The following is an 18306-nucleotide window of genomic DNA, read 5'->3' on the forward strand; positions in this document are numbered from 1 at the left end:
TGACGAGTTTAGAAAGTATATGAAAATTCCGACATGACCTCTGTCGTTTACTAAACAAGGGGCATCAGAGACGATCGTATTGCTGAAACCCGGGTGGGCAGTGAAGTGTGAAGTCTTCAGTGGTGGTGGTGTTCCTAGTTCCTACATGCGTGGGTACCCCTTCTCGATCATTCAGAATCATATCTTCTTAACATGAATCGATCAAAAAAATAGTATTACAGTGCACCATCTCTTGTTCCTTTCTCATTCACATAATTTATTTTGTATTTTGTCTTTCTAGGGCCCCAATGCGCAGTTCAGACGTGAAATTCACCAACTGGTCCTGCATTTGTTTTGTAGATTTATACGATAAATAATGTTTTTACCTTAATCTTCTCCCTGATGTTTCCTTTTCCCATCCTCATAATGGCGCCATTGTTTAGTGTCAAACATGCTTTATTAGGTCACGAGCCTGATCATGGTCAGGGCAACTAAAGAGGAATATGTCCCCTCAACTAGCAGTGCATCAAAATCCAACGACAATTATTTCCTTGCTTCGTTACGCAAGTAATCCAATGCCGTCATCTATTAATTCATATTTAGAGTGGAACTTTCAGATGTTTCACCCAAATCTCATCCGATCTCCCAGACAATGACAGGCCTGATTTCTGCATTGCAGTCAGTTGGGTGTACCATGTATATGCTACTGATTAGTCAGTGTCACAGAGAGACGACAAACCAAGGAGAGCAATGATTGATAGATCTTTATTGGCGGTACACAGCAGGTAACCATCACATGAACATGTAGAACCAATTTGGATGGCTTGCACAATTGGCTCCATGCATGCAGGGCTAAGGTCATCTATATACAGATTATCATGTTTGTGTGCAGTGGTGGTGGTTTTGCATGTCCTTGTCAGTACCCACTACAAGTGCCAACTGAATATTGTGAGCTCATCTTTCACCTTCTGCAGCTCTGAAATATGGCCAACTACTACTCTTGCCATGCCTTTGTGTCAACATAAAGCTAAGGTGATAGCAAAATCTGATATGAATATTTGGTAAGCCATTATTTCTCTCCTTTTCTGATTGTGCATGGCTGATCAGGCTATTTTACATTACAGCCGCTTTCTAGTTCTGGTGGTAGACGATCTTCTTGACATCCTTTTCTGATCCACTCCCCCCTTTCTCACGAGAACCAAAGTTTGAAGATCAGGTAACCCTGATGGTACCCAAAAAAGGCATGCTCCGCGACGGGCCGGGCTGGTCGGATAACCGGGATGTCGACATCTTCAGCTCCAGGTCAGGCATCTGCAGTTGCGCCTGAGGCTTTGCCATCAGGGTCATGGAAGAAGGGGTCTGTGACTGTGATGAACCATCGCCACCACAACCTGGTGATGTTCTGCTCGTCAGGTTCAGGCATGGAGGCAGCACCACAGCCTCCTTCGTCGTCGTGTCGACGGTGAGCGATAGTCTGGGGAATTGCAGCTCAGATACTTGTGCTGCCCTGGCCATTGCTGCCTTCTTGGCACCGTCAACCTGCAGAGTGTGAACGTGACACGTTAAAATTACATGACACGCTGTCATGGAACAGAAGGCTAGCGAAGAGAGATCACTGATCAGAGAATTCAGGTGAGTCGATTACCGCATGAAAGAGGTTGGACCTTCTCGTCTTCTGTGTGAGGCTGTTCTGCCTCAGGAAGTATTTCTGGGCATGGCTGGCTACCTGCGTCGGGGTCCGAGTCGTGACGAAGTGCCGGGAAATGCCTCGCCAGTCGCCTTTCCCGAGCTTCTCAAGGCCGGCGAGGAACATCCGGTGCTCTTCCTCGGTCCATGGAACTCCTGAGACAGTCAGTTTATTCAGGAGTTACAGATGAACTTACTCACCTTGAAATGTCAAACAGCTCCTAAGGTATACTGATCATTCAGGACTTAAATATTCATTAACTGAAACAAGCTGACAATGGCAATATTTTATCATTAATCGCTTGATAGGTGCACAATTCGGCCAAGAATTAATCATTTGATAATTGTAAAGGATGACGAAACATACTGTCCTAAACTGAAAATAAATCGATCACTCCTTGCAATAAATTATGACAAGTAACTGAGGTTGCAAACTCTGAAACAAGAATCAGAGTCAGAGTAAATTCATTTGCGGTGGTTGTAACTTGAATTGTTGAAATATCAAACAAACTCTGAAACGAGAATTGGTATCATGACAAATTAATTGGAGTGTGCACGAACTGCATTAGTTTGTTTCAGTCTCACCTTTCTTCCTCTCCGGAGCCCTGCCCATGAGGCCATCCGACATGTACCCACCGGAGATCCTCTCGGCGCTCTCCTCTATCGAGACAAGTGAGGACGAAGACGACGACACAGAAGGCGATCTGTTCGACGCAGCAGCAGCAGCTCCATAGTAGGCAGCTGGTGACAGGCACTCCATGCTCAGGCACTTATTCAGAGGAGAGGAGCCTACCTGCAACTGCACCCCAAACAGCCTCAAGCCACCACAACAAGTACCACTGCTACTGTTGCTGCTGATGCTAATGATGTTCTCATGGCCTCTGTGGCCACTGCAAGTTCTAGAGTTGTGGCCATCGTTTCCACAGCTGCTGCACTTCCTAGCCATGCCAATTTGTTATGCCTAGAACAAGGGCACAAGAAGCGGAACTACAGGAGGAGCAAGCCAAGAAAGAGAGAGAATTTCTGTGTGGCTAGATAAGATGGAGTAAGGTGTTGTAGCTTGGGGCTTAATAAAGGAGGAAGAATGTAGAAAGGGCTATTTGGGAAATAATCCAAAACTCCTGTGTGATAGAAGGCTCCTCTATCACACAGTAAGGGGCATGTATATCTAGCATCCTCTTTGATGGTTCTGACAAATAGCTGCATTTAGAATCTGCAGGTATCTGTTAGTGTTGAATCTCTGCCACTACTACTTAATGTCACTTTCACAGCATATTAATCTACACTTCCACATATTTATTAGATATGTTTAGTTCCTTAAGCGTTTTGCAAATTGCGTTTCAATCAGAGCGAGGTCAGATGATTGCAACAGTATTTGTTTCCTAGTTACGTGTGTCTTACAGAAATGGACTGAAGATTTTATAAAGCACTCTAGTTGCTGATGTGTTTATCATAATTGCCGCTCCATTACAGTATACAAGATGAATGACACTAAAATGACTCTGATATCTAGGTTATAGTGCATTATTATTGACATAATAATAAATCAAAGTCAATGTCAGATGGTTCAGCGATGAAGTTCTGTACCAGAGAAGTAGCAACGGCCCTGGACCGATCTATTGAGTTTTTTTGCTTCTGAAAAATAGGAGGGTTCCAATTTTTATGTCATATAGAGGAAAAATTAACTCATGGGGTGTCATCTGCTGACAAAAGCTGAAAAAGAAAAACTAATAGATTCTTCCACTAAAACTTACAATAAGAGAATCATTGCACGGAGTTAGAGTTGAAAATGGATGTGGTTACCTAATTTGTTAATGTTGAATTATAAGTGAATTGTCCACATTTCTTCATTAACTTATGCTTTTGGTGAATTGGTCGGTGCATGCAGCTCAATATAGTATCAGGACCAGATGTCTCCAGTTCGAGTCCTAGCAGCCTCAATTAAATAAAAAATTACATTTGACTCTATTTCCGCATTTGAGGTATGAGGGAGCCTCCACGTGAGGGGGAGTGTTATAAAATATAAAGTGAATTGTCATCTTTCCTCGTCAGTTTAGATTTTTAGTGAACTAGTCAGTGCATGCATCTCAATAATTGACAACCTAATCTGACTATTCGGGTTTGGCCAAAAGTACTACCAAATAATACCCTCTATCCATTCGGATCAGTATCATACTTTTCTAAAAAGACAGAGTAGTAGTGAAACCCATAGCCTAATCAAAAAAAGTGAAGTGCTGGTATAATCCATAAGTGAATTCAGATCGAAGTTTTATTATTTATTGGAAAGGCATGAAAAATTGCAGAAAAGGTCCATTAATGGCTAAGTATTTTGTGCAAATGGTTTTTGGTTATAACATCTGCTGTTTGAGAAAAGTGAAAATTTTTAATAGTTTGAGTAAATAGTTGACGAACTAAATAGTGGTAGACTGAAAGACTAAAAAAAAATCCTTAACTAGTCCCGCAACAATTTACATATGATCTACATCATGGCTAAAGGAGTGCTCGAGAATTTCGTTGAAATCCAACTTTGTTCAAAAAATAGTGATATAGAGCTGATATAATCACTATTCAGTATAAAATATAACTTTTTTACCCTAATTCAAATATATTGAAAGAAGTGACATTCTTTTGGTGCTGATAGAAAATTTCATAATTAATCACAATGAGAAATCAAATAGATTCCACATATTCTAACTCCATTAAGAAAATGGAATCAGTAGTGAAGAACTGAAGATTGGGTACAGAAATAATATAAATAATACAAGTAGTTAGATGTAGTGAAGATTGGAAAATGAGTCATTAACTTTATCTGTTGGATCAACACATTGGGAAAATAGCAGAAGAAGATATAGAGAATGCAGCACCAGCCATCGTTCTCCAAGCAAAGCATGGTTATCAAGGTTAGGTAACAAGGTGTAGCCGTGTACGGCTTGACAATCAGGCCATCGCCGTAACTACCACATAAGACACATGAATACTTTCACTATATTATTCCTAATGTGTACTAATCGATATTATTAAAATTCTATATCTTCCTTACTTACAGCTAAACCTAAAATGATTGCTTGTGCACAAATGCATACATAGAGTTTCGAAGTCCATGTCAGAAAGAATCTGTTGTTGCATTAGAGTTTCTCTCTGTTTGTTTCATTATGTTAATTTTCATGATTTCGGTTTTTGGTGGTGCATCATTATACAATTGTTCGTGACCTGCATCTTGAGAAATCAAGTTAAAATGTATTTTGTTTACTTATGATGAGTGATTGAAATTAATATTTATTTCGCTTGATGATCTTCGGTTTTGCACAAGCTTTAATGTGATTTGAATTGATTTGGGATTTTATTTGAGTACATCGATTATAGACTAACTGGAATTGGAGTTGGAGATATGTGTTTGCTTATCTCATGGTGTGCAGGTGATGGATACAACTTAGTGGTCGACAGCGGGATGATCGGAGTCAAGCGGAGTGCGTGGTACCGGACGATCAAGGAGGCCGGATGAAGTTAAGGGTGATTCTAACTGAACACGTTGAGGTCAAGCAAAGCATGAAAGGCAGATGGAAATGGCGTGTTGACAAAGTCAAGCCAAGGGGATGCCGGTACAAGTGATAAGGCGGCCTAAGGGGTCGGAAGCGGGAGAGACTTGCCGGCGGTCAGGATCGCATGACGGAGTACACACGTCGACATCGAAGTGATTGCTTAAGGTGTAAGCAAGGCAGCGAGTCACGCTTTGAGAAGCGTGCAGACAGTTTCACAGTTTGGCCTCAAAACCGTGGGAGGACTGGAGGAGTATGTGGTACCATCACGAAGCTTGTGTCGAGGCGAAGCTAAGTCATGAAGGCGCCATAGCCGTCTGATGAATGAAGAAAAAATGCACCAAAAGGCCCTCGGTGGTAGGTAGGAGTGTACTACAAGAGAGGGGTATTTTGGGAAAATGTAGGAAATTTAGGGGTCAAATTTCTTAGACCTATAAACAGAGGCGTAGGGCTATAAGAGAGTTTGAACCAGCCACTTGAGCTCACTTTTGCTACCCATTTGAGAGCTTAGAGTTGGGGTTTTAGAGAATAGAAAGATGAGTGCTTAGCCTATGTAATAGGTGAGAGTTTTGAGAGATAAATCTTTGTAAATCGTCAAAATAGGACTGACCTCTTTGAGTAATGAAGTTTATGTTTTTGCATATACTTGAATTCCACTTATTCTATTTTCTCTCTATTGGTTCCCTTGCAAGTTTGCAAATTTTTCGGTTTTCAGTTTTAATTTTTATTTTGGTTTTTGGACTGAAATTTCAGCACCTTGTGAGATCGTTCTTCTTGTTGTTAGAAGCATAAAATTCACATACACACGCTTGTGTGATGGGGTCTTGAATTTCCTTGCCTCTAGACAATCAATTTGGAGAGTTTCGTTGCTCGGTGTTCATCTTTTCTTATTTCTTTGCAAGTTGTGATCTTTCGAGTGCTAAGACACATGGATTGATCTTAAATAAAACCTATGGTTCATATACTATCCGTAGAGTCGTGTTGCTTCGATTTTCTCTTGTTAAAACTTCTCTCTACTTTTACTTCCGCTTAAGTTTTGAGGTGCATTGGATGATCCAAATAGGGGAAGACCATCGATTTCGTAAGAATTTTTTTAGGCACCTATTCACCCATCCTCTAGTCGCCAATCTTGTTCCTCCAATTGGTATCAAAGCCAGTTTGATCACTTGCTGATCTTAACCGGCTTTGTGATCCGTATGTGTCGGTGAATCAGGAACTAGGGGTCTCCGAGTCCCGAGGCTAGATCAGCAATTTGCCACATGGCGCCCTCCCGCGAGGATCATCTCCACAAGGTACGAGAAGACTAAGTCCCGGGAGGGGGTGCTCAGGGCCATGAACAGTGGTCCCCGAGTGCCCGAGTTCCCCGATGATCCGCGAAGACCACGTGCCGGGAAGAGAGTGCTCGGGGCCATGAACAGTGGCCCCGAGCACCCAAGTCCCCTGACGACCAGAAAAGTCGAGTACTGGGAAGGGTGTGCTCGGGGCTGCGAACAGTGGCTCCCGAGCACACCGAGTACCCCGAGGACCCAAGAAAGGTAGTTCCGGGAGAGAGTGCTCGGGCTGCGAACAGCGGTCCCCGAGCACTCAGTTCCCCGAGGATCTGAACAGTCAATTCTGGGAGAGAGTGCTTGGGGCCATGAACAGTGGCCCCTGAGCACTCGGTTCCCCGAGGACAAAAAAGGGCATATCCGGGAGAGAGTGCTCGGGGCTGTGAATAGTGGCCCCCGAGCACTCAGTTCCCCGAGGACCAAAAAAGGGCATATCCAGGAGAGAGTGCTCGGGGATGTGAACAGTGACCCCCCGAGCACTCGGTTCCTCGACGGCCTAAGAAGTCCTTCGCCGGTGGCCCCCACAGAGGTCCAGCGGTGAGGTATCAGCCAGTGAAAGGCCCGATGCCATATTTAAGAGGGCGCGTGGCCTGTCACTTCCGACTGCTCCAACCACGCTCGGTGTCAGCCCCTGCCACATTCTGGCAGGAGGGTGTGGGGACATTTAATGCACGGGTCCCATCCCACATCATCCGGCGAGCCTCGGGATAGCATCGCGAGGCCCAAGGCGCCCCACCTGCCGCCCTGCTGTGTCAGACGTACAAGATCAGGCGGGCACGCCGAGCTGCTCTATGGCTGCCCGGTGGGCCCTCTCCGTGGCGCCCATTGCAGAACGCCATCATGACGACCGAAACCGGGCGGGGGGCGCGTTTTCAACCCCCCCCCCCCCCCCCCCCCGTCACTTCGCGCAGCAGCCCATGATGGTTGCTTTTCCATTTATGACGCCTTGAAACTTATGCCCTCCCTTTCGGGGCACGCTACCGCCGGCGAGTATTTAAGTAGAGCCGGAGGACACGGAAAGACTCTCTCTCGAGGCCCCCCGAATCCAGACACATCCGAAGTCCGGACGAAGATCGAAGACAGAAGAACACCCCAGTACAAGCACAGAAGCTGAGATCACCGAAGAACAAGGAGCCCGAAGCTCTAGGATAGACAAACATTCTTGTAACCAGCAACATCCCTGAGAGACATTCTCAGTGCATTTATAGCATCCACACAGGAGTAGGGTATTACGCTCAGTACGGCCCGAACCTGTCTAAAAACCTCTAGTGCATTTACTGTATCCTGCATCCGATCTTTCCATTCCACCTGCCATCGCATCTACACCCATTTATTTCTCCCACAAACAGATTCAGAATCATCCCCCCAGCCAAATCTCAAAGGGGGTCCCTCCGGATCCCTGCTTTAGGAGTTCACCCTCCGACAGTATGCGACATGGAGAGAAGTGGGAAGATTCCGCTGTTTGATAGTTGTGATTTTTTGTACTGGAAAGTGCGCATGGAGACTTATCTCTTAAGCTAAGGAAATGCAATTTAGGAGGTAGTTGATTCTAACTATGAGATCCATGCTGCTCGCATGACTTAGGTTCAAATCGAACAGTATGAGGTCACCAACAAGGCTAGAAATATTTTGTTCACAAGCCTAAGTCCGAATGAGTTTGACAGGGTTCAGCACCTCTGTACTGCTCAGGAGATCTGGCTACTCTGAGTGTCTTTTATGAAGGCACTAATCAGATTAAGGCCAGACATCAAAGCACATATAACCAAGAACATCAAATGTTTGTGCAAGGCTCCGGAGAGTCTTTGGATTCCATGTTTGCTCGCTTTGATGGAATTGTTAGCAATCTTTGATCAACTGGTGTTTTTCCCTATTCTGACCACAAGAGAGCGATCAAGCTTCTGTATGCTCTGGATCATAGCATATGGGAGGTGAAGATCTTGAGCATTGAAGAGTCATCAAGTTACAACACGTTAATGTGTGATTAACTCTTTAGCAAGCTCAAGTCCACCGAGATGGCCAAGGCGGCTCGGATTGGTCTCGAAAACCCCCTGTCTCAGAACATAGTGTTGGTTTTCGGACCTAGCGGTGGAAACCAGTCTGGAGTTGGTGTTTCTTGTGCTAACACTTTATCTGGTGGATTTACTTTATCTTCCTTGATCTCTATCATAGAGGAGTGGGTGGATGTGCTTGATGATGAGGATCTTGCACTGATCGTGAAGAAATTCACCCGCTTCTATAACAACCACTGAGACCGGAGGAGGGGTAGTTCCCGTGCTTACTTTGAATGTGGTAACACCACACACTTCAAGGTGGATTGCCGCAAGCTCAAGAAGAAGGGAGACCGGAACCACGACTATGACAAGCACAAGAAGAACAAGAAGCTCTTCTTGAAGAAGAACCACGACAAGATGGCAAATAAAGTGGCCAAGGCGGCTTCTATGGCGTTCGTGGCAACTCTCAGCGACATCAACACCTCTTCAAGTGTGAAGGAGAGCTTAGAGGAGGATGAACCGCAAGTGAAGAGCAAGAAGAAGGCCAAGGACTTCATTGACCTCTGCTTCATGGCGGACGACAACAACAATAGCGACCACAAGCTTGATCCCTCCGAGGTATTACCTTCCTACAAACAGTTTTTCATCCAAGTTGATACCTTTAATGATGCTATCGTTAGCCAGGATAGGTTACTTCAGAAAGCTGTGCGTGAGTTGAAGGAGCTTAGGCCTAAGTATGAGTCTGTTTCTTTTGAGCTTACATTGCTTAGGTCTAGGCGTGATGATGAGGAGTGTGAGAGTTGTTTGATGGTTATGATAGAACTTGCTGAGCTTCAGGCATTGCATGCTCAAGTTGCCAGTCAACTTGAGACTACTGAGAAGAATCTCTTTGAGGAGGAGTCTAGATTCACTCTATTAGGCACCTGCATGAATTGCCCTTTGCTTGCAAAGGATGTTGAACTGAAAGTAGTGTGCATCAACGAGTTGAAATCTAGATTGGAGAGTGCTGAAAGTTCAAAGGATGTGTAGCCGAATTATCCCACCTCCATCATCTTTCAGGACAAAATCAGCTGGGTTAGAGGGTAAGTTGAGAAGCTTTTAGCTAAGAATGAGTATCTCCTTTCTCTAGTGGAGAAATACTCAGAAATCAAAATAAATTTGATCTTGGCTAAGACCAAGATGTATGCTGATAAGGCGGGTTTGTCTTTGGGGTTGAGTTTTGAGAGGGTGGCTTACAATGGGAGAGTAACACTGTTTTCACCACATCTACTACCCTACAAGCTGAGAAAACCAAAATCAATGCCGCACCACAACTCAACAAGAAGAAATCCACACCACAACCTACCAAGAAGAAGCCCGCACCACAACCCAAGAGAGCTTCACAGTCTCAGATGAGAGCCCTTGTGAGAGAGCCTAGAGTGCCTGGTAGTCAAGTTCCTAAAAGACGCTACCACTACACCTACTGCCAGAAAGAGGGTCACTTGGTTAGGTTTTGCTTTCGCCGTAGGAGGGATGAGCGGTGTGAGTAGGAGTGAAGTATCCGGGACATGTACTGCCCCTCTAGTGGTGTACATGAGCCTTCTCCTCGCTCCTAACCATGAGTCTCTAGCATTTTTCAGTCTCTTCCTAGAGGTGGTGCCCGGTGTGAATTTTACTATGACTCATATGATTTTGATCCATGTGTAAGAGGCTTTGAGTTCCAGCGCTTTGGCGAACCACATTTTTCTCTTCATGGTTCTCGCCCCCAGCGTACTAGTGTTGATTTGCATACACCTACATTTACTTCTTCAGGGCGGATGACATAGTACTAGATTCCCAAGAAGTTTATAACTAACCCCAGTACTGAGCCATCCACCTACTACTCTTCCTGCATCTAGGTGGCAGGCGGAGGCCTGAAAAACAAGTGGCTCATTGACTCTGATTGTTTGCACCATATGACCGGAGATACATCATGGTTCTCCAGCCTCACCCCAACGAAGTGGAACGAGTACATCACTTTCGGGGATGATCGGAAAGAAAGGGTGAAAGCCAAAGGTATGGTAAGGATGAATGAGAGTTTTACTCTCAAGGATGTGGTTTTGGTGGAGAATCTGGGATACAATATGCTTTCTGTATCTTAGTTGCTAGATGAGGACTTGGAAGTGCGTTTCAAATGAGATACTTCTCGAGTTCTTGATTCTTCAGGTGCTTTGATTTATCGGATTTCCAGAGTTGGGAAAGTTTTTGGAGTTGATTTTCTGAGTCCCTTGGTTTTTCTTGTTGTTTGATTGCTCAACCTTCTTCTGAGCTTTGGATGTGGCATAGGAGACTAGGGCATATAAACTTTGACTTGCATACTCGTTTGAGTGCCCTAGCCTTGATCCTAGAATTGCCCAAGCTTAAGTTTGAGAAGAACCTCGTTTGTGCTCCTTGTCGGCATGGCAAGTTGGTTGTCACCTCTCACTTACCAGTCAATCTGGTGATGACCGAACGACCGGGAGAACTTCTCCATATGGACACTGTTGGTCCTTCTCGGGTTTGTTCAACAGGTGGGAAGTGGTATATACTTGTCATTATTGATGATTGTCTCGCTGCTCTTGAGTTTTTTTTGTGAGCAAGGATGAAGTGTTTTCACACTTTCAGAGCTTGGCTTTGAGATTGTTCAAAGAACTCTCTGGTGCATTGAAAGCAATTCGCAGTGATAATGGTACTAAGTTCAAGTATTGAGCATGGTATTGAGCATCAATTTTCCACCCCACACATTCCTCAGCAGAATGGCGTGGTTGAGAGGAAGAATCGCATTTTGGTGGAGATGGCTAGGATGATGCTCGATGAGCATAGGACTCCTAGGAAGTTTTGGCCTGAGGCTATTAGTACGGTGTGCTACACCTCCAATCGAATTTTCTTGCGCTTGATCTTGAATTTGACTTCTTATGAGTTGCGTTTTGGGAGGAAGCCGAATGTTTCGCATTTGAGAGTTTTTAGGTGTCAGTGCTTCATCCTGAAGCATGACAATCTTGACACGTTCGAGTCGCGTTCTTTCGATGGCATTTTCTTAGGGTATTCTCTTTATAGTAATTTTTATAGGGTCTTTAATCTTGACACTAACACCATCATAGAGTCCTGTGATGTGACTTTTGATGAATCAACCCCTTGTGCTAGCCCTATCTTTGAGTGTACAGGTGATCAGGAGATGAGCAAAAGCACTTTTGTAGACAACGACCTTCCAGCTTTCAGAGATGACGAGGATGATCCACTACTTCCTACTACTACACTCGCTCCCGATCTGGTTCCTGCTTCCTCGACACTAGCAGAGAGTCATATAGCCTCTACTTCCACTTTAGCTGCTTTCGAGCCTGCACCAGTAGTGTTTGAGGGGAGGTCATCTTGCAGCGTGAAGCCCCTCAACACATTCAGCAGCGAAATCCCTCACAGTTGATGATCGACGACCTTGGTGTGAGGGTAACAAGGTCCAAATCTGTTTCTCATGCTCATTTCACTAATTCTGCATTTGTTGCTTCTTTTGAGCCCCATGATGTTAAACATACTTTATCTGATTCGAGTTGGATCAATGCCATGCATGAAGAGCTTGAAAACTTTGAGAGAAAACAAGTTTAGGTCCTAGTAGAGCCACACCAAATGTTCACACCATAGGCACCAAATGGGTTTTCAAAAACAAATAGGGGAGGATGGGTCTGTAGTAAGAAACAAGGCTAGACTAGTAGCTCAGGGTTCCACTCAGGTAGAGGGGTAGACTTTGGAGAGACTATTGCACTAGTAGCTAGGCTAGAAGCTATTAGAATCCTCCTTACATTTGCGACATCCCGAGGCTTCAAGTTGTATCAAATAGATATCAAGAGTGCTTTCCTAAATGGTTTCATAGAGGAAGAGGTTTATGTCAAGCAATCTCCAAGCTTTGAGCATCCCAAATACCCTTATAGAGTATATAAGCTTCAGAAAGCTTTGTATGGGTTTAATCAAACACCTAGTATTTGGTATGATAGGCTTAGGTCTTTCTTGCTAGGGCATAGGTATATGATGGGGTTAGCTGATAAAACTTTGTTCACTCTCAAGCATGGTAATGATTTCTTGTTCATTTTTACATGGATGATATCATTTTTGGTGGCTCTTCTCATGCACTTGTGACCAAGTTTGCAGAAACTATGAGTAGGGAATTCGAGATGTCGATAACTGGTGAGCTCAACTTCTTCCTTGGGCTGCAAATCAAGCAATGCAAGTAAGGTACATTCGTTTATCAAACGAAGTACACCAAGAATTTGCTAAAGAAGTTTGACATGAGCGATGCCAAAACCATTGGCGACACCGATGGCTACCTCGACCATGCTTGATCTGGATGAAGATGGCGAGGAGGTGGACCAACGGGAGTACAGGAGCATGATCGGTTCCCTCCTATACCTGACGGCGACAAGACCTGACATCTACTTCACTATCTGCTTGTGTGCTTGCTTCCAGGCTTCACCGAGGACGTCTCACCGCCAAGCAGTGAAACGCATTCTTCTCAAGCACACTCTCGAGTATGGCCTTTGGTTTTCTGCATCCTCTTCGCTTTCTCTTCGTGGCTTTTCGGATGCGGATTTTGCTGGATGTAGAATTGACAGGAAGAGTACCTCTAGTACTTATCATTTCTTATGTACTTCTCTTGTGTGTTGGTTTTCTTGCAAGCAGTCTAGCGTTGTGCAGTCTACTGATGAAGCTAAATATGTAGTTGCTGCTAGTTGTTGCTCACAGATTTTGTGGATAGTTGCTACCTTGAGGGATTTTGGGTTAGATTTTTGGAGTGTGCCACTTTTGTGTGACAACACCAATGCCATAAGCTTAGCCAATAACCCAGTTCAACACTCCAGAACTAAACATATAGATGTGAGATTCCACTTCCTGAGAGACCACAATGAGAAGGGAGCTATATAGATACCCAACTCCAGCTAGCGGACATCTTTGCGAAGCCTCTAGATGCAACAAGATTTGCCTTTCTGAGGGGGAGAGCTTGGTGTGTGCCATCCCTATGGCATTGTGTGAGGAGGAGTTACCTTTGCACATACTCTATCTTACTTTTGTTGCATTTTCATTGCATAGCATTTTTGTAAGATAATCATGTTTGCAAGCTTCACTTTTATGTTCTTTGCACTTTCTTGTACTAGTTGTGAATTTGTGTTAAGTGTAGTGGATGTATAACAATTTATGCAAACTTAGGCTCTTATTGAAACATGACATAAAATCTGTTGAGCAAGCTTGTCTTTTCTAAGAATGAACTTGAAATGTGAACATAATCCCTTGTCACCCTTGAATGTTTGCTTTAGCTTGATTAGTTTTTAAATTAGGGCTAGTTCCGTGAAAAGCTTGTGCTAGGCCACTTTGTTCAGTTTAACGGATTGGGGATCTTTGATTTTTTTCTATGTAAATGTTTAGCCCATGATTAACCCTTGTGAGAGCATATGCTCTTTTGTGTAGTAAAGATACAACTTGTTTTGGCTTTGTAAAAAATTGCATATCTTGAATCCTATGTTGAGTTAGTAAAATGAATGATCAAGTTTTGAGCTAAAATTGAATCCAATACGGTGGCTTAAGGCTTCATGTGGTTTGCTAAAGAAGTGAACCCATGGTTGTTTAAAACTCACTTGAGGATAGTTAAATGATCAAATGAGAAAACTAACTTGTGCTTCTTAACGTGCTAAGAATGTAATTTTCATGTTGTCAAACTAAGGCTTGGATTAGTATGCGGGTGTTTGCATAGCCCGTCGGGTTGAACTTGGTTGCGTAGTATGAACTTGACATAGCACTAGTTTATTTAATCTTTGCACTGATCATGAAACTGTTGATGTTTTTGTAGTGACATCTTTTGGATAATTAAATAACATGATCAAAACTTGCTTCACTCCCGGTTCTTGTGACATGAACTCACTTCGAGACTTTGTGCGTCTTTGAGTTATATTGTTTACTCCTTCTAGTGCTTTGACATCTCTAGTCCTTGCAAGTGCTTTGTGATCTATATATGAAGCTTTGTAGGCTTACATTTCATTTGCACATCTTTTGCATAATCTTGTATCCTTGATGTTTGCATTACCAAAGGGGGGAGGGAAATATACCTCAAGATATTATGCACAAATATTCAACAAAGGGGGAGAAAATTGCATTTATCTAGAAATAAAAGGAAAAAATAGAATATGTGCAATCATCAAGGAGGGATACGTGTTCTTAGGTTTTTGAGTTTTTCTTGCTCTTTTGAGCTTTTTGGCTCGTCTTTGCCTCTCTTAGTGCTTTTGCAACATTTCTTACGTCAAGTGGCATTTTTTGCTCTTTCTCGAGTTTTTGGTCACTTCGATGAGCTTATCTTAATTTCTTTAAACCAAAATCTTTGTGTTTTGAGGGTTATCAATACACTCATCAAGGGGGAGATTGAGAAACCGAGTTGAAATATGCCTTGGTTTACTTATGATGAGTGATTGATATTGGTCTTTATTTAGCTTGATATTTTCAGTTTTGTATGAGCTTTGATGTGATTTGAATTGATTTGGAATTTTATTTGAGTATATTGGTTATAGAATAACTAGAATTGGAGTTGGAGATATGTGTTTGCTTGTCTCATGGTGTGCAGGTGATGAAATTTGAGTTTTGAGAGATAAATCTTTGTAATCCGCTTAAAATAGAGCTGACCTCTTTGAGTAATAAAGTTTATGCTTTTGCATATGCTTGAATTCCCCTCCTTCTAGTTTTCCTCTAATGGTTCCCTTACAAATTTGCAAGTTTTTCGGTTTTCGGTTTTGATTTTCGTTTTAGTTTTTGGGCTGAAATTTCAGCACCTTGTGGGGGAGATCATTCTTCTTGTTGCTAGAGGTATTAAATTCATATACACATACTTGTGTGATGAGATCTTGAATTTCCTTGTCTCTAGACAATCAACTTGGATAGATACATTGCTCGGTGTTCATCTTTTCTTGTTTCTTTGCAAGTTATAATCTTTAGAGTGCTAAGATACATGGATTGATCTTAAATGAAACCTATGGTTCGTATACCATTTATGCAGTCGTGTTACCTCGATTTTCTTTTATTAAACTCTAATCGTTAGTCTCGTTCCTGCACATCTTTCTCCTGTCATCGGTAGGGACCAACAGAAAGGTCTCCCTTTAAGTAACTTCAGATGGACACCAATATAATTCAAAATAAAAGGAGACAACGGAAAGTTACACACAAGCAGCCGTGGTTATCTGCATACTTTCATGTGCAGAGTAAAACTAGTCGTTATGCAGTCCCTTTTTAGGTTCATACACTCCAGTGGTTGCTCTTTCCTGAAAAAGCAACCATTTAGCACCCTTTCACCTTTTGTACCTTTGATTTGTGTTGACATATCACAATTTTTTTTTAGTTCCTCAGTGAGAACATATGTGTTATAATACACTACTGAAAGTGAGGCAAAGCAATAATCCGAAGAAGAGTGTCATTTCCAAAATAACTTGCTTGAGGCATTCTGGTTGATCAAGTGTACTGAAACATAGTTCTTCTGTGAAACATCCAGCTAGCGGAGATGACAAGACTAATATCTTGTCGGCGCCAACCTTTATTCCTACAAAAGTGCCAGCTCCAGTTTGTTGATAAGCCATAAGATTTTCTTGGCAGCCTGTTTTTGTGTTTTGTGACTAGTTGTTGGAAAGAAATATTGGCAAGCAGGTAGGAGGATATCCAAATCCAAAGTAGATGGCATGTGGGAGATGTTCTTGGTTGATTGCAAGGGGACCGAGATAGTACTATTCAGATAGACATCCAAAGACATCATTCGGCATCTTTTGGTACTATCTACTTTCAGCATTCATAGTAATGAAAGAACAAAGGTGTGCAGGATGAGAATCCTGTCCACTAGACTGTCATCAGTAGGATAAAACATTATATTGGGTGGCAAACACATCCATTGCCACTGCCTTCTTTAGCTTACGATTCCAATCTCCCCCTTTTCCATGCGACAAGGATAACAAAAAATTAGACAATGCATGTTCAGATCAGCGAACTGACAACGGATGTAGTCGCTCTTTTTCTTTTCGTTTCTTCAGTGCCATACTCTTTCTTCTCTCCTAATACTTGAACCTATAGTTCAGTAAAGTTTTGCAACAATTTTGTCGTAAAAAATTGACAGCATGGTTAAGCTACTACTGTTAGGTACGGCAACAATAAAGTTGAGTGCTGCCATCAACCATTCCTGACTTCAGATTCACGGGATGAAAATGTGTTTGTTCCCTGCTCATCCAGCGGCTAGATATTTTGTTGCGACAGTGACAAGAAAGACATCAAAGGACTGGAAACATCGTGCCATCAATCTGTCAGACACTTCATATCAGCTAGACTTCTTTACCACAGCCACATTGGATGCCTATTATCTGAAGAATAATTTGTTTCCTGATTCATGCTTGACTACTCCCCATCTACCAATAATGGAGAAGTGAGAGCAAGGTAGTACAATCGTACATTTTGGCATTTTCTTTTCAGTTAATCTGCAGAAGTGAGAGCAAGGTCAATCGTACATTTTGGCATTTTCTTTTCAGTTAATCTGCAGCAGATTTGAATCGTCAGTGGCACCATCCATTTAAAGGTGGCCATCCTGTTCATGCAGGAGCTCCGAGATGTCTTGTAGTAACACATAATCGATTTTAATGCATGTCTTCGAGACGTTTTCCTTAATATTTATTTATCCTCACCATAAGATATACATCAGCTTACCAATAAAAGCCTATCAAGATATAATGAAATCTCATCGTTTATATGTGCACTCATGAAATCGACCATGAATGCTTTTTAGACTTTTCAGGATTGTCAACTTCTAGATAGTGATACCCTACAAAAGTATCCCACATTAGTGATCTAAGTGAGAGTGTTTTGGCGTTGTAACCTTAAATTCTTGGTTTCATCTTTCTTCCTTTCTTGCTATAATAACATAGAGTCATGCTCTATTTATACTTTACTAACAAATATCTCTAAGAGATACGACTTTTCATGAGTCACCAACAGACATGATGGCATCACTAAGAGACACAACTCTCCATGAATCATCAACAAACATGATGGTTGATCACTAAGAGACATGGCTCTTCATGAATCATCAAAGAACACAATGATTTATCAACAATCATGACTATTCAAATTCTAACACATGTGTTAATTGTTGTCAAAACACTCTTTGAAATTTGATTTTTTGATTAGATCTTGAACATTTTACATGTTAACATTTATAGTGATACAAGCCTCCAAGGAGAAGAATGACTCTTGTTGGTAATAGACCATGTTAATAGCCATTTGTATTAAGTTTAATATTGCATGTGTGCAACCTCTACATTTGTAACCACCTGCTAGCGATTATTGTTCTAGAACAATAATAAGAAATAAGCAATGGAATTTTGGACCCAAAATAATTTACTTTATTTTAAAATCTCCAACAATTCCCCACCATTTTAAAAATAACAAAAATGAGAAAAACATTCTTCTAGAAAAGTAGATCTCCGACGGTCCTGAAATCTCTATGCATACATGCGGGTGTCTTACGATTGAACCCAACAGTTAGTGGACGTGCATCAAAGTTGATCAGAAAAGCGCGATAGACAAGCTTTGAACCAACAATTATGTATGACCAACCGGACTTGTGCCACACATAGAAACTCGTATCCATTGAGCATCCCATCTGCCAACGCGTTAAAGGCCATGTGTTAGTATCCTGTTTCATGAATGCTCTAGAGTTCAAGCCCTAACTCTTCGAAGCAGCCTCACTTTCGTATTCATATAGGTAGGCTCTATCGGAAGTACTCCTGT

The 18306-nt window shown here is 42.4% G+C and overlaps 1 protein-coding gene across 1 annotated transcript; it reads right to left on the reverse strand.

Annotated features, from left to right (window-relative positions):
- Positions 1 to 722: 722 nt before the first annotated feature.
- Positions 723 to 2798, reverse strand: LOC133885569 (transcription factor KUA1-like). The gene is made up of 3 exons (XM_062325292.1): positions 2251 to 2798; positions 1625 to 1821; positions 723 to 1518 (listed from the first exon to the last, which is right to left on the reverse strand). The coding sequence occupies exons 1-3, from the start codon at positions 2609 to 2611 to the stop codon at positions 1192 to 1194; spliced, it is 885 nt and encodes a 294-aa protein (XP_062181276.1). The 5' UTR covers positions 2612 to 2798; the 3' UTR covers positions 723 to 1191.
- Between the last annotated feature and the right edge of the window lie 15508 nt (positions 2799 to 18306).

The sequence above is a fragment of the Phragmites australis genome, chromosome 11 (assembly GCF_958298935.1).
Source record: "Phragmites australis chromosome 11, lpPhrAust1.1, whole genome shotgun sequence".
In the NCBI taxonomy this organism is placed as follows: domain Eukaryota; kingdom Viridiplantae; phylum Streptophyta; class Magnoliopsida; order Poales; family Poaceae; genus Phragmites; species Phragmites australis.